General features: G+C 38.7%; 1 protein-coding gene across 3 annotated transcripts in view; it reads left to right on the forward strand.

The window, feature by feature from the left end:
* Positions 1-17,483, forward strand: part of Cyyr1 (cysteine and tyrosine rich 1) — a 108,654-nt gene that overhangs the window by 70,063 nt on the left and 21,108 nt on the right. For 2 of the 3 annotated variants that reach the window (XM_041678608.1, XM_041678609.1), the window contains one exon: positions 11,421-11,578. In XM_041678608.1, the coding sequence (XP_041534542.1) occupies positions 11,421-11,578 (158 nt within the window). Of the gene's footprint in view, positions 1-5,096; positions 5,303-11,420; positions 11,579-17,483 lie in introns of those variants that run through there. The other variant, XM_041678610.1, reaches the window with a different exon arrangement.

Consider the following 17,483-nt stretch of genomic DNA (forward strand, 5'->3'; position numbering starts at 1 on the left):
ATATCTTTCTAAGGTAAGCATTATTATTTTAGGAGCCATCTTGATGACATGCATAGTGCCATCTACCTATACTTCCAGCACTTAGGAAGCAGATGCCAGAGCAGTCTTAATTTGATGAAAATCTGGGCTACATGCTGAGACTGTGGGGGGGGGAGACGGAGAGAGAAACAGAGAGATAGGGACAGAGACAGAAAGAGAGAAAGATTAAAGCACTAGATAGGCAATGACAACATACAATTATAATTATTCATATGAAATATTTATTGCTTTCTATATGATTATCACATCTCCACAGCAAAGATTGTTTCCTTCTTTGAGTATAAGTGAGATAAGGATTATTGGAAAGAGGTATTTTTCCCTCTCAGAATTGGACATATTGCCAAAGAATTATGTGAATAAATACAGTTTGATTTACAACTAGTAATGTACATTGAATTTTGTTCCTATTGCTCCATAATTAATCATCACACTGAAATTTAATCCAATTCCAATCTTTTTTTCTATTTTAGTGCTCATTAGGTTAAGATTTTTTCTTTCTACTTTGTTTTCCTTTGCTGACCTGCAGCAACCATGTTACTAAAGTAGAATTTCTGTTAATTAGTCAGAGTGCTGAGGAGCTTGAGGGAACCCCAAACATCTTTAAAATAATTAGATTCTAACTGAACAAAGATCTGGGTAGCAAGATCAGACTGCATGATGTTATATAAGAATAACTCAAAGACTAATTTTTAATTTATGATTCACAGAAGTTTAAGCACACAAAGGTCATTTGCCAGGTCATTGATTAGAGACTGAAGCAAAGTTCCTATGGGTATGTGCCTGTTATCTTAACAGTTCTACTGAATACAGTTAAAAATAGATGTGTCTTCTAAATATACATTCACCTTTAGAAAATACGCTATTTTCCAGCTATTATGCAAAAAAGATGGACAAGTTTGTGGCCTAGCATCCCTTCTAGTCTGACCACCAGTCTGACCCTTCTTGTGTTTCCTGTAAATTGTCATAGAACCCCTTCTGTAGAGCAATTTTTGGGAGTTATAAAAGATTTGATAGACTAAATTCATCCTAAAACCTTATAGTCATATATAGCCATACAGGAGCATTTTAAAATCTGACTTTTCACAATAATATTTATGTTACCTCCAGGCTTAGTAACCTTTAAATACTAGGGTTATTCAAAAGCTTTGAGTGCCTTAATGTAGCAGATGGTTGCAATAGGTTTCTGTGACCCTCATTGAATTTTCTGCTTTTCCACTCCCACCTCCTCAGCCTCTTCCCTTTGCCATTGTCAAGCTGAATCTTCTGTGTTCTTTCCCAAGATCACTGTACAATGCTTTTTACTAGATTTTCTTCGTGTTATCTACTATCCACGATAACACCAATCCATACCTGGAGCTCTCACCCGATTTCCCATCCTTTCCCGTCTCAAATCCTTTATGACATCATTGAAGAGTTCCCTAATCTTCCCACCCAAAAGCCAGCCTAGAATTTTGGTATTACCAACTATACAATGTATATGTGTTGTGGGATAATCTTTTTTTGTACACTGTGAAGGTGTCTGCCAAGACACCTGATTGGTTTAATAAAATACTCAGTGCACAATAGACGGATAGGCAGGACTACAGGGAAGAGAGGGGAACTTGGGGGAATAATCAAGGAGGTGCAGATTTCACCAGCGAGACACAGAGGAGTTGGATATACAGTACAGAGGAGAGGTGACCAGCCTCGTGGCAAAACATACATAATATAAATGGGTTAATTTAAGTTATAAGAGCTAGTTGGAAACAAGCTTAAGCAAGATTTCATAATTAATAAAAAGTCTCTGTGTCATTTTAGGAGCTGGCAGTCCAAAGAAAATCCAACTACATATATGAACATGTATGTCTTTGTTAACCAACCACTTATTTCTGCTTCCACACCACCTTCATGTCATTTACATTTTCTTCTGTGGTTACAAATGACAGGCTTGAGGAAGGCAAGTAAGGCAAGCTGGGTCATTCCAAATAATCCTGGCCTTGGCTATGAGTAGTGATCTAGAGATTGTTCCCAGCTAGCTAATCACATTCCTTCTCTGCAACTGATTCCTATTGAAATGAGCAAAATAAAAATGGAAATTTTTTGCAAGTAGATAATAGTAAGATATAAACCCAGGAACAATTTGAACATAGATATAATCATCTATACTGAGAGCAAATGAAACAGCGGCCTGGGTAGAGTGGATTGCTTATGAATGACTTTGATGAGAATGAGGCGAGGTCCTAGGAAGGAGCCAAAGATGAGGGCTCCAATTCATCACAGCAGGCTGGCACAGGTGAGCCTGTGAGCAAGGCCAGGAGAGAAGTGTGACAAGGCAGCAGCTGCCAGGTCTGGGCAGCCTCCAGCTCATACGAGTGGCATCCAAAGGATAAGTGTCAGATCCCGGCACCCCGTAGACGGGAGACAACCTCAGTAGACAGTGATCAATCACAGGTTTGTCTAGGCACAGACAGGGTCCAGGAAGAGCATCACAGTTGTTTGGGAGAGTGGCCAGGTTTGAATGTATATTCAGGCTGTCAGCAGAACTGTGTAAGTAAACTCCAGCCAAGGCTCCTCGGCTCATTATCCCATCGAGATCTGTCACCTACTCTTTCAGTTCTTTCAGGAAGCCAGGCTTGGAGACCTTGGAGACCCTTCGGCTGTAGGCCACGAAAGCCAGCTGCTGCCCTGTCTGGGAGAGGACAGTGAATGTGCAAGTGGATTTGAAATTTTCCACCCTGCAACCAGTGAAAACATTAAAAAAAAAAATCCCTATGAAATCCAAATAGGCCAAGACAATTACTCTTTTTCTTTTTTTCTCTTTTGTGAGTCATTTTCATGATTTCATGTAGCACTTTTCTCCTAGGGAATTTATAGTAACTTACCTCTGTTATTCACAGAGTAGTAACATTGGTGAGGTCATGTATACTAGTGATTCTAACCTTCACCTATAGTTTCTTCATAGAATAATAATGACCATACACTTGACATCATAGGCTTCCAACATGGTATTTATGTGTATATGAAGCTAGCTATAGAGATGAGAAAAACAATGCCGTTTGGAGGGCCTGCAGTCTTTATTGGAAGTTACAAAAGAACTGGAAACTGTTCTCCATAGACTTGTGCTCCTCTCTGTGTCCTATGGGGATTTACTAAGCTCAGCTTTGCCACGGCAATTTAGTACAGATATCTTGACACTGTTTTTCTATTAAGTGATATTTATGCAAAATAGTAAATATAAAAAAAAAATGAGTAATGTTTTTCTTCCTCTCTGACATGACTTAACGTGTGTGAAGGTAGGTATGGAGACCAGAAAAGGATATGGATTCCTTGGCATTAGAATTGCAGACACTTTGGGGTGTGGGGGAAAGAACCTGGGGCCTCTGCAAGAGCAGCAAGTGCTCTCAACTGCCGAGTTTTGACTCCAGACAATTGTCTTTCTAGTCTTACAGCAGCTTGATTATCTAGTAAAATATCATAGAAAAATACATTTATTCCTTTTAAGTTAAGCAAGCTGAAATTTTATTAAATTGTATACCTTATTATAAATTACTGAAATGTTTTGCTAAAATTTTGGCTTTGAAGAGTGCTACTTTAATCCATCGCTCAAAACCCCCAGACTATTGGGTAATTGGAATATTGCATTGGGTAATTTTGCCACACCTCATTTTTTATGTATATGTCTTACTTTTTCCTTTGTTGAAATATGATTTTCTGCATTCTTCTGTCACATCATGTATAGATTATCATAAATAAGTTGGGCCCTTTAATTTTCCATGCAAAAAGACTAAACAATTTGACTCACATTTAATTTGTTATGATAAGAAATGAACTCATTATAAATTTACTCTTGTGAAAATTTGGTGTTTTTTTTTTTTTTTAACCAGCAAGCCCACTCTTAAAAAACCTGTCTATTGCTATTGTTATGCAGGCATATCCTCCAGCTACACTGCTGCCAAAGTCAACCTGAGTTCAGCTGCATTCACTTGCAAAGGATTATTACAGTAAGACTTACTGATTCTTGTCTTTTCCTCAAAGAAGGAAAGGATGAACCTTATCCAAATATACAGCCCTCTGTCCAACCAGTGGAAGGCAACTCTGCCCTAGTTGTATGCGGTCTCAGGGAAGGGCCAGAAGTGAAAAGCTGGGAAGAACTAGGGAAGGGGCTCTATCTACCAAACCATGGGAGAGACATCATCCATGCTGGATTTAGACCCTCCAGTGTGGCTCCTTTAAGGTCTCCCATGTTCCTGACTATAACACCTCACCCATTTCTCTATAAATAAATTCTATAAACTTATTACTCCACCCAGTGAACTTTGGTGGAATTATTCTGTGTTTTGTCAAGAAGACTTAGGAAGAAATGAGGTAGATTTGCCTAGTCCCACCCACACATAAACACACCCACACACACACATACTCCCACTCCTGGAGAAATTTCTCACAACAGTTCTTAGAAAATCTTAAGTCTATATGAAAGATTTTTCCTAACAGAATTTTTTTTTCTGATTCTTAATATTTTCATGAGGGCCTTTGGTTTTCTGAGGCTTCTTTTTGCCCTCCTGCCTTATTGTGATTGATGTCATTAAATCACTACACAGAAAACTCATAAATATTGTATTATATTGTAATATAATATGTATTTACAAATTGACTCATGTTAGAGAGGAAAGAAAATACTACACAATTTTTTCATATTTACTATTTTACATAAATATCACTTAATAGGAAAATAGTGTCAAGATAGCTGTACTAAATTGCTGTGGCAAAGCTGAGCTTAGGAAAAGTGAATTGTAAATATTATCACAGTAACGTATTATCAGATTCTATTTTAAAATGTCACTTTGTTATAAACTTTTAGTCAATAATTTTGTTCTAGGGTTGTTGCGTTTTGTTGTTGCTGATTGTTTTGTTTTTAACAAGGCAAAGAAAGAAGTGTATGATTTTCTATGTCTCTTTCATACACACACACTCATGCAGCCACACACCCACGCACGGGCAGTACTGGGGACTGAACCCGGGCCTCCTCCATACTGAGAAATTGCTTTGCTGAACTTGCTAAGATCAGTCTTATTTTTCAGTTTCATTTGCAGAGCAAGTCGCACTAGGTCACTCAGGCTGTCTTCACTCGCTATGTGGCACAGGGAGGCCTTGAAGTTTGACCTTCCTATCTCAGTCTCCAGTCCAGATGTGGAGACAGACACGTGCCATCAAGCCCAGTGTGCTTTCCTACAATGCCATTCCATTGTCATATTAGCTAACTGGAATTAGCTTCAGATTCCTCCAGGTAAGGACTCAGTCCCGTAAGCTTTTCCTCCCCTCAGATGCCAGATGCAAATATCCAGTCGTCAGGTTATCAGCACTTCCTTGTGCCTTGGCTACAAAGCTTTCCTACTTCTTCACAATGGGTCTTGAGCATTTGTAGGAATGCCTTGCAGGACTCAAGAAAACCCATACTTGCTGTTATTGGTATATGCTATTGTTATTGGCTATTGTCAGAAAGAACCAAATGTAAGATGCATAAAGTGTTGGGAAGGGGTGTTGGCACTTTCAGAGCTTCATTCCTGTTGCGTGTCCTACAGAGAAGACCACTCAGACATGGGTTCAAGTCAATAGAAAATCTTTATTAGTTAGCCAGCAATTATATTGGGTGTTCAGGACCCTGGTGCAGTCCCCAGCCCTTTTTAGGGTGAACTTTTAAGTACAGAGTTCATATCCTGGTCTGATACATCCCAGTTAGCAAGAACAGTTAGCTAGAATCATAACTATGGAAGCCAAAAAGCAAAGTCCATATGTTTAGGGACTTTCCCTGAACAATGAACTTTGATGGCTTAGGTCTTTCTTCTGATTTGGCAGGTGGTGCTGCCTATGCATTGGATTCCAAGGCCTGAATGATGTGTCCATCATGGAGTCAGTTGTGCTAAGGTCTGGGGACCTGTAACAATGCTCATTCATGACATACCCCTGTCCCAGTACCTCAGTGTATATACCAATCTAGAAGCTCTCTGAATCTTTTTTGTTTAGGAGGGTGTATATGTATATTCTAATTAACCTACGTAATTAGCACATGAAATAGTGGATTTCATTATGACATTTTTGTATAAACATATCAATGTACTTCGGTCAAGTACTTTTCCCAGTAAGCGTAAAGGCTGTGAGGTAACTAGGCAACCTAGGGGAAGCTGATGCCTCTTGATCAGAAAGCACATACACTGGAAACTGTAATTTCTATGGACCTAGGTCTGCAGTCAGACTTATTGCTCTAAGAGAAGAGATTCAGGCCTCTAAATTATCAGTTCTGGCCTATGCTGTTATCAACTGTTCTGATCGTAGATGTTATGGGATAAAACCAGAGCAGCAGCTTGGGCAGGTAGTAATTGTATGTCCTTGGAGATCTGTGGATATCTTAAATGGGATGCTTTATGCCTGGACCCAAATGCCTGCTGATAAAGATAATTGCAGGAAGGCAGATCTCTGTGCTTACCTAGGAGAGAGGAACAAGGCATGGTAGTGGAAAACCCTTTTCACTAAACAGTTCTGAACTGTGAGAAATAATTCCCAAATACATAACAGAAAGGGAGTTAGCTACAGCAAAAAATCTACAGCAAAGGACAACCACTTTATTCACAAAGCAATAACGCCAAAAAGCCTTACTTTTTGGTTTAGTCTTTATCAGAATAAGTTGCTTGTGAAAAGATGGCTGAGCAATTACTGTATAATGTTGTGGCTTGTAGCAAAAAATCATGAAGGGAGAAGAAATGTGCTCATCTTGCAAAGCATTCTTTCAAAAAAAAAAATTCCTAAAAGTTTTTTTCAAGTAATAATGATGCTAAACTTTGCAGACTAAATTTCTCTCTTTTCTGACCGAGTTATTTAAATACCAAAGATTGCAATGTTTATTCTTTCTTTTAATTGATAAATGGTGCTATAAATTCTATACTTAGAGTGTATTAGGCGCTAATTTACAATTGCTATTGGGCAGCAAAGGATCAAGGACACCAGAATTAAGATTTAATCCAGAAAAATCTAGCAACCTCGTTTAGCACACTGCTGCAACCCACATGACCTTAGGGGGATGCGCCATCGCCAGAACTGTCAACAGAGGGACAAAATGCACCTCATGCCCCACTTTTTTCTGTTTCAGAGAAGAGGAGTAATGAATATAAATTGGGTCCATCCAGTTTGATTTGGAAACTCTTTGCTTAAATAATTGAGCCATTGATTATTTCAAGGACATAAATTAAGTCCTCCAATTTAATCTTATCGTAAACTGAAAATTATAATACAAAGGAGATTTCCTGATAACTTTTCATTTTTTTCATCATATTACCTCTGCCTACAAGTCTTTCTCTTTGCAGTGAAATGATTAGACTCAGCCTTTCTTTAACTGCTTATAGAAACACTTCCAGATTTGCCACCTGTTCAACCTCTGTGATTCAAAAACAAAATAAAAATTCCTGTAAATAAGAGTGCTTTGGATTCCTCAGTGGCGTTCTGTTTCTTAAGTGAGTTGGGTAAGAGTCTTGGAGATGAAATGTCTTCTAGGTAACATCAGTTCAGACTCTTTGTTTTCACTTTTTTAGAGCATTTAAGGATTTCAGAAGTGCATGGAAGGGTCGATTGGTGCAAGAAGAGGCTTTGAAGCAACCCAAGGTTGCCTAGTGGTCTCTAGGCAATGTGTGCATATTAACATCCAACCTACACTGTAGAAACACGAATGTTTGCAGAATACAAGTTTGCCTCAGGGACCGTCATACAATATGCCACACACATATTGTCCTTTTCACCATTCCAATCTTTCTAGCTTGTAAGATACCTTGCTTTTGGGTGGAGGTTATGAGCTAATCATAGAAGATGTGGGATAGATGTGCACAGTGCCCTGGCAGTAGGAATCTATTTATCCAGCAAATGAGTCGTGAACACAAATCCAGGACAAGAAATCTCTCAGGAGCGGCTGATAAGCACCAAAACTGAGGTGAAGAGAGGATGTGCAATTTGTTTGAGTTGTCCAAGCTGCAGTTAGAGGGTAGTCTGCCTTCAGAAGCCATGGTTTTAAAGGTAAAAGTCAGCAGTCATGACAGAACAAGATTGTGTGCCTGGAGCAAACATATGAGGTCCTGTGAAAATTCAATACCTCTCCATCCAAAAGTCCAAGCTTTAGGGAATTTCCAGTTAGATTCATGTTCTTCCAGAACAAAACTGGAAAAAAAATCTGCTTTTCCTGAGGAAAAGAAACTCATCAAAAAAAAGAAATATGAAAACTGACCTTACAAGTTTCATTTATCAAATTCTGCCTTTCGGCCTTGCTCACTAAGGTTACAAGTGGCTATTTGGAACCTCTTTTTTATTTTTTTTTTAAGAAAACAAACCATATTTTTTCCTTTTACATACCAATTCCAGTTTCCACTCCTCCTTTCCTCCAATTCCTTCAACCTACCCCCCCCCACCACATCCCCCTTCCACTCCTCAGAGAGGTAAGTTTTGAAAGAAGGGTTCATTAGTCTACACTTCATTTCTATAACAAAATACCCGTGCTTTTATAAAGAAAGAAGGAAAAGAGGTTGTTTATCTCACAGTTTTCAAATCCAAAAGTCTAAACAGCATGACTCCACCTCTAGCAAGACCCCATCTAGCTGTGTCTATCACATTAGTGATGGAATCATGGTGAGAACACAGGTAAGAAGGAACAAGGAAAGTGAGGGAAATCCTGAAAACTCTCAAAGACCTGACCTCCTCCCATCAGGCTCATCCTTTTACTTCCTCACATTTCACATTGGTGAGCAAGCTCCCAACACATGTGCCTTTGGGTAACAGACCTTAGTCACATCCAAAATAAAGCAGGGAGGACTCATAGATGACCAGACATTGAATGGAACACTAAACATGAGAGTCATCAAATTGTACAATGAAAAGAAAGGAATTCAGACAGGGCAGATAAAACACAAGGAGTATAGAAAGCTTCAAAGGATACAGATGGCATCAGTACACTCAGAGGTAAGGAAAGAGGCTGAAAATAATGTTTTAAAATAAATGAAAATAAAAGGTGCACCATTTCAGTTTAACCAAGTTAGAACCATCTTGAGCAGCTGGTACCCAAAACCAGTCTTAAAGTAGCACTATCAGCATCATGATATCATATCAACCAGGTGGAGTTGTTGTGGGGCCGCATCTTCTTCCTGGAAACTTCAACGATTACTGCAGGAAAATCTACTGTTCATTGTAAAAAAAAAAAAAAAAACCTTAAGGATTATTCATATAGAAATATATTCAATGAAAGATATATAGACAAAATAGGTATGGAGAAAAGTAAAATTTTTCCTGAAATCTTTCTTCTTTCTGTTCCATATTAATGACTTCTAACATGAAGAAGAAACTCTGAATTTTTCTTTTAACAACATGCTTAAATTTGGAGAAGGATAGCCATTGTCCAACTTCAAAGCCATCTTTGATTTTTTAAGTGAGTTTACATTTCCACTGGTATATATATATATATATATATATATATATATATATATATATCATACATATGTATGATATATATACATATATATGGGGACAGAGAATGTACTATGAAATTTTAAGTTGCAGATGACCTGACCTCAAAAGTCACATTTCTCTTTGTTCAGTGATCCTTTCTGAATAGTTATCTTTTCCTCTTTATACATCCAAAGTCCAAAATCTTGGCTTTTTGAAGATGTATATTTTCCTGCAAAGACAAGAACAAAACCCTGCCCTAACTCTTCTGAGGTTTCCTTATCACCCGTACAATTGTCGCTTCTGTGGATGAGCTATTATTTCTCTATCTAAAGTGGTTCTTCTTTTCAAATGGAATCTTTATTAATTTTGATGGTATCCATAGTTTTTCTTCTCCTGTGAAAACAAGAACAAAACCCCTTCCCCAATGTAGCACATCTTCTGGTTTCTATCTGAGATCAATACATCCTTGAAATACATCAGCTGATTTAATTCAGAAGTCTTTTCTATTATCCTACGTCTCTCTGCTGCCTTTGTTTCTTTCTCATTAATGTTAGGAAAATTCAAGGTTAATAAATCATTATGCAATCTAATTCATGGGTAATTTTTCCATCCCTTTTTGTGTGTTGAACATGTCCTTTATAGTTTGATTTAACCTTTCTATAACTGCCTGACCTGTAGGATTGTTTGGTATACCTGTAATATGCTTTATATTATAATAATCAAAAAATGGTTACATTTTCATAGAGACATAACTGGACCATTGTCTGTCTTTATTTGTGCAAGAGCACAGCTGTTGCATTCAGTTTTCTTTGTTTTATGAGGAAAAAGCCCCTTTTATTCTATGAAGCGTTTTAATAAAGAATAAATTTTAAGTTGAATTTAAGGTTTTTCATTGAAACAAATATTATCCTAGCTCAGTATACTTATTTTTTCCATTTGTAGCATGATTAATAAAAACTGAGAAACAGATACTGGAGTTCAACCTGAAGATCAGAAAAGCAAGCAACTAGTCCCTGGCTTTTACCTCGATCTCAGTCCAAAAATAGTGATCCTGCCTCCAGGAGGCTGAGAGTTATCTCTTTCCATTTTATAATCCTCTGTAGTTCTGGAATTAAGGCCGTGCACCACTATTTCTGGTTTCTATGGCAAGCTAGTGTGACTACGGGACTAAAGGCATGTGTCATTATGGCTACTGAGATTAAAGGTGTGTGTCTTTGCTGCCTGATCTGTAAGGCTGACCAGTGTGGCTGTTTTACTTTTCTGATCTTCAGGCAAGATTTATTTATTAAAATACAAATGAACTTCTACTATAGCCATTCACAAATCAAATGATTTTAGATTATTTTTTATTTTAAATTACTATTTTATAACTGGAGATTCATATTATTATAAATTTATAAATTCTTTAAAGATTTCTGTGTGTATGTAAGCATGTGTATGTGAAGAGGCATGTGTGTCCATGTGTGTGTGTATGTGTGGCAGGGCATGTCCATGTAAGTGTGTTGTCTGCAAAGGTCAGAAGAGAGAGATATATCCCCTAGAGCTGGAGTAACAGATGCCTTACTTGGGTGCTGGGAAACAAACCTAGGTCCCCTAGAAGAACAGTATGCATTCTTAACTGCTGAACCATCTCTCTAACTTAAAATTTATTAAATAAAGGCAGAATCTGAAGAAAAAAAAAGGCAGAATCTGAATGGTGAGTTTGTCAAGGGTACCATACAGAGCTTTTTAATAGGTTTTCAGTTTTTCTTACCTATTGAATACAAGAGACCAATTATATAATTAATTTAAAGATTTCTCTTAATAAATAAAACACGTTGCCTTAAGCACAAAAGTGAAGAAACACTTAACTTAGAGCTATGAGCTGTATTTGAGGCGCAACTCCTTTCAGACTATTGAGGCCAACGTGCTTTTGTTTTCCTTCCTAGGGGCACTGCGATTGCTGGTATCGTGTTTGGAATCGTGTTCATCATGGGGGTCATTGCAGGAATCGCCATATGCATCTGCATGTGCATGAAGAATAACCGGGGGCCCCGTGTGGGTGTCATCAGAGCAGCCCACATCAACGCCATCTCCTCTTATCCTGGTAAGCAACAAGGCTCGCTTTTGAAGGATGGAACAGGTTTCTTAGGCTCTTACTCCTTCAAGAACCATTAAAAAACTCTCACTGAAACAATGTCAGATTTTTAAAGCATTCCCAAATAAGTATAGATCGAAGCTGTGGCTTTGAACAGAGATCTGGGTAAAAAAGAAACAATTCATCTTATCTTTAAATATAGTCATACTCTCAGTGGCTGTGTCATTAACTGCAATAGCTAGAAATTTCACATCCACCGTGTCTACCTGCCAATGAGTTCTGACAAGTAATTATGGGGAAAATGTGCAATCTGTCTCAATAAACTGGTGTTGAGGCAGTAGGTACATATGTCTCTTGGAAAAGTATTGAAAAAAGTTCTTAGAGTCCTCATTAAACAAAAAGTAAAGCTTCCACATAATAAAATTCTCAATAAACAGCAAAGGTTACATATTAATAATTTGACAAATACGGGTTGAGAATCTTCTAGAAGTTCTACATATAAATATATTGAGTGCAGAAGATTTTACATACAAAGCCCTTAATCTTGAGTTAGAGAATCTTATTAGCGTTTCTATGTTAATTTGTATATGTACCATCAAACATAGAAAAGGTGAGCAGTTTCATGAATTCACAGCAACTGTAATTATCTGTTCAAATTCTGATATAGATGACTAGATGATCTCCAGGCTACATCCCTTGCTGAGGAGCAATTGAGAATTTATAGATAGGGAGAATCATTCTTCTCTGAGAATGCGGCCACGTTTAGGTTCCCCATATCCATACATATATGAGCAGCACTAGCTGGAGTTTAGTAGATGTGACTATTTGGAATTGGTTCCAATAGTCTCACAGGCAGTGACACTACTAGGAGGTGTGGCCTTGAGGGTAGATGTGGCCTTGTTGGAGGAAATGTGTTTTAGGGGTGGGCTTTGAGGTTTCAGATGCTCTCAAGTCAGGCCTAGTGTAACTCTATCCCTGCTATCTTCAAATCAGAGTGTAGAACTCTTGGCTACCTCTCCAGCACCATGTCTGCCTAAATGCTGCCATACTCCCCACCACGATGATAATGGACTAAACCTCTGAACTGTAAGCCAGCCCCACTTAAAAGTTTTCCTTTATAAGAATTGTTGTGGTCACAGTGTCTCTTCACAGCAATAGAAACTCTAACTAAGACAGTAGACTATCAGAAAAAGATGAAAAGAATTGAAATTGGGAAAGGGGCATGTTGGGAAGATGTGGAGAAACTGGAGGAAGAAAGAGTGAGTAGATACAATTATATTTTTTGTATACTTGTATAAATTAAAAAAATAATAAATTTATAGAATGCTCAACAGTAAAAATATAATGAGTAAATTCTAAATTTGATAACTTTGTAGGATATTATTTTCACATCCATATTCATGTTCCTTCTACCAGTCCATTTAATAAAGGAACAACACAACATACCTTCTAAGTACATCCACTTCCAATCCTTCCTTTATCTTTACCCTTTTCTGCTCAACTTGAAGAAACACATTTCAGATGGGTGTAGGAATAACCTCTCCATTTGTCCTTTCTTCTCTGGTATCCACTCACTGTTGTGTCTTCTTCCACGTATCTAGCCTTATTTGGTTGGTCATTCACGCCACATGTTAAAACAAATTATATGATAATGCTTCCCAAAGTCATATATCTCCATTCCCAAACTGCTTTTATGCCCTTATGATTTATTTTATCTCAGTACTTACTCATTGGACATAGACTATCTAGTCACTACGCAGAAAGGAACATGGTGAATGATACTTTTCTTTGCTCACAACACATTTTCTCATCTCTCTTATCTCAAGGCTTTGCCTAAAATTTTGGCTTGCTCACTTCATTCAAGACTTAGATTAAAGGTCAGTTTGCCCTTTCTCACTCCAACATCTGACTCTTTTTCCCCAAGGTACTTTTTGTCTTCTAAGAGACCATGTGTTGTACTTTTGACTGTCCATCTCCTTCTAAATTGTTAACTCTATTAGAAAGGGATCTTGATCTATTTCTTTTATATCTCAGTCTGAAACATGTGAAACAAGACTGGACCCACAGTGAGGACTCAGTGAACCTGACCAGTGAACAGACACAACTCACAAGACTTGATTTTGTCATTTGTCAATATCCAGAAAGCTGACCTAAAGTTCTGCCTAGGAATATGCAGGTTTTACTTACAAAAAAAACCTGTGAATTCAGATATTCCTTTTTTTGCCAATAATATTGCTGTGGATAGTATAAATATATGGATATTAAGAAAACTTTAAACGAACTACATTTTATTCCTCACTCTCTCCATCAGTGCTCCCCTCCCAGGCCAATCTATAACCCAGGAAAACAATGGAAAGTCAAACAGAGACATTAATTCAAGAGAAAGTAGAAACTGTTTTGCAGGTAGACATTTTATGTACACATTGGCTTGATCAATAAAGGAAGACACGATTTAATTAATGTTCATTTTAAAACAGTGTCCGATTCAGTATTCTATTGCTGTGAAGAGACACCATGATGGCTGGAGCTCTTATAAAAGAAAGTATTTAATTGGGTCTTGCTTATACTTTCAGAGGTTTAGCCCATTAGCAACATGGCAGGCAAGCCTGGCAGCATGCAGGCAGCAGGGAAAGCAAGTTACTGGGCCTACCTTAGACGATTGAAACCTCAAAGTTTGCCCCCAGTGACACACTTTCTCCAGCAAGGCCACACCTGCTCCAACAAGGCCGCATTGCCTAATGCTTTCCACTAGTGCCACTCCGGGCAACCAAACATTCAAATATATGAGTCTATGGGCCTGTTCTCATCCAAACCATCGCAAACAGTTTAAGCTATTCCATGAAGCATTTTGCATTTTGCCTTTCTGCAAATTGAAATTTGGAATAAATTGTAAGATTTAAAAATTTTTATTTTTATCCATGTGTATACGTGTAGAAAGAGTATTAAATGTCCATAAACACAAGTGCCACAGAAGCCAAAGGCTCTGGATTCCTTGGGTGCCTCCTGACATGAATGCTGGGAATCACCATTTGGAGCCTCTACCACTGAGCCATCTCTCCAGCACCAACATCTTAAGACAATTTTGAGACGTCATTTTAGCACAAAGGCATGTGTTTGTTACTTGGGGTTTGAGGCATCTGTCTTGTGCTTCATTTATACTAAAGAATCACAGCTCCTTTGTGTGTGCCCCTCTGAGGATAACACACTTCCATACATGTAATAATGCTCTGTCTGGAGGTTCACAGCCTTAGTCTAGGATAAGAGAATATCTAGTATTTAGCAATCTCAAGTGGAAGAGCATTCTTGTTAAGGGGTTGAGGGGTGAAGCAATCACTCTGTAAATAGAGTGAATCAGAGAATTACTGGGGGATTGTTTTGTCTTATTTGTTTATTTTTTAATTCAAGTTTCTGCAAAATGTTTGCAGGGACCAGTCATTGTTTGCATATAATCTCAAACCCACTATGATTGGTTGATTAACTGAGGTACTCCAGCTGAGATGCTGATCCTAATTGTTATCCAGCCTTCTGGAACATTCTGTGGTTTTGGTTTTTAAGAGGTGTGAGTGCAGTCATCTTCCTGTTTCACAGTTCCAGAGAGTCTGAGCTTTCTTCTTGGTTCCCCAAATTTCTTTCATGCTCCATAAAACCACCAGCCTATACTCTTTAAAATCCCCTGGAATCACTGAGACCTCAACACTGGGTGCTAGAGAGATGGCTCAGGAGTTAAGAGCACTGGCTGCTTTTCCAGGGAACTGGGGTTTCAATCTCTAGCACCTGTGTGGCAGATCACAAGTCTCTGTAACTCCAGTTGCTAAGGAACAAATGCCCCCTTCCAGCCTCTATGGGACTCTGGTGGGTCACAGTCATTCATGCAGGCAAAACACGCATTTACAGAAAAAGAGAAAGAAGAAATCGCTGCATTCACTTCCTCACTCACACCACCAAGAGCAGCCCACGGGCCTAGCTCTTTATGTGGAAAGCTCTTGTCATGCTTCCTTAGAAACCACACACTCATACTAAAGGAATTTTCTGGGCAGGCAGCTTGGCTCAGTAGGGAAGGGCATTGGACAAATAAGCCTAATGACCTGAGTTTGATTCCCAGGGCCCGAGATGAAAAGAGAAACCTGGCTCCTGAGAGCTGTCATCCGACCGCTGCATGTGCTGTGCCATGACAAGCACACACACTAAATAGCTAACAGAATAATTTTAAATGAAATAATTTTATATAGATAAAAGAATAATGTGTAATTTTTTATTGATACTGGAAATATTCTGTATAAGATAACAGTGCTACAATGATTTTGCAGATGCAAGTCATGCAAAGAGAAACAAAATTGATACAGTGATGATCAACACCTCACCCTAGCAACCTGTTTAGCTGTGTAAGAACCAAAAGGTGAAGTGGAAAAGCTTCCATTGTTGTTCTATTAATTATACAAACAAAACTCATGCTGCAGCAAAGTTGTTTGTGTTGTTTAATGTATTAGTTACTTTTTTCTATTTATATGATAAAACATTATGACCAAGACAACATGCAGAAGTAAGGGCTTATGGTTCTAGACATATAAGAGTCCATTGGGTCACAGAATCATGGCTGGAGGCAGGAGACAGCAGGCACAGTTGAGAGCTCATTAGCCACACACGGGAAGCAGAGACAACACACTGGTAACCATGTGCAGCTTTGAAACCTCAAAACCTGCTCTCATTTCCTCCAGCAAGGCCACACTTCCTAAGCCACCTAAACAAGACTACCAACTGGGGACCAAGTAATCACATGCCAGAGTCTTTTTCTGGGGTTGTCAGGCACAAAGGGTATTCTGCCTCACCCCCAAAAGGGGCAGACCCACTGTCTTGTCCAAAGCTCACCTCAATCTAGACAATAAGAGGATTTCTGGTGCTTAGATAAAAGGCAGAATTCCTCAGGAACTTGAGAAGTCCATTCTCATCCACCCTTATCTTCAGCAAAAAGGACAGATGGCTCTATAAGTAACCTGCACCTGTGGCACTCACCAGCATTTTTATGTCCATACCACCATCCTAACCCTTCTGTCTTAATTACAGTTTCTATTGCTGTGAAGAGGCACCATGACCATGGCAACTCTTATCAATGAAAACATTTAATTGGGGTGGCCCACTTACAACTCAGCACTTAAATTCAGAGGTTCAATCCATTGTCAACATAGCAGGGAGCATGGTGGCATGAAGGCAGACATGTTTCTGGAGAAGTAACTGAGAGTCCTACATGTTACAGACCACAGAAAGTCAACTGCGACACTAGGCAGTATTGTGATCATATGAAACCACAAAGCCTGACCTTACAGTGATACACTTTCCTCAAACAAGGCCATACCCACTTCAACAAAGCCACACCTCACCTCCTGATAGTATTACTTTCTATGAGCTAATAGGGTCAACTACATTCAAACTACCACACCTATTTATCCCCTCCTCTACCCTAAAATCCCTCCAGCCTGTGGATTCACCAACCCTATCACCCAACAACTACTTATCCTCCTTATAATTTGGCACTTCTCTAGGCTCCTACACCAGCTATTTTATGTTTTCTCTCTTCTCTACCCCCCATTATTCTTCTCTCTCTCAGATAGCCCTGGCCATGTGCAGTCTGTTGGTGGCCATGTTCAGCTGACTTCTTTCTCTCTCGGCTCTACACTACTCCAGATGTCTGTAAGTGTTCTCTCTCTCTCTCTCTCTCTCTCTCTCTCTCTCTCTCTCTCCTTACATCCCTCTGTGATGGAGGTGGGTCTTGTATTTATCTGTTGCTTTCATTGGTTAATTAATAAAGAAAACTGCTTGGCCCTAATAGGACAGAAAATTAGGTAGGCGGAGTAAACAGAACAGAATTCTGGGAGAAAGAAGCCGAGTCAGTGAGTCGCCATGATTTTCCCACTCCAGA

Source organism: Microtus oregoni, unplaced genomic scaffold, assembly GCF_018167655.1.
Source record: "Microtus oregoni isolate MIOR12 unplaced genomic scaffold, Mior012 000030F_ref0000283, whole genome shotgun sequence".
NCBI lineage: Eukaryota > Metazoa > Chordata > Mammalia > Rodentia > Cricetidae > Microtus > Microtus oregoni.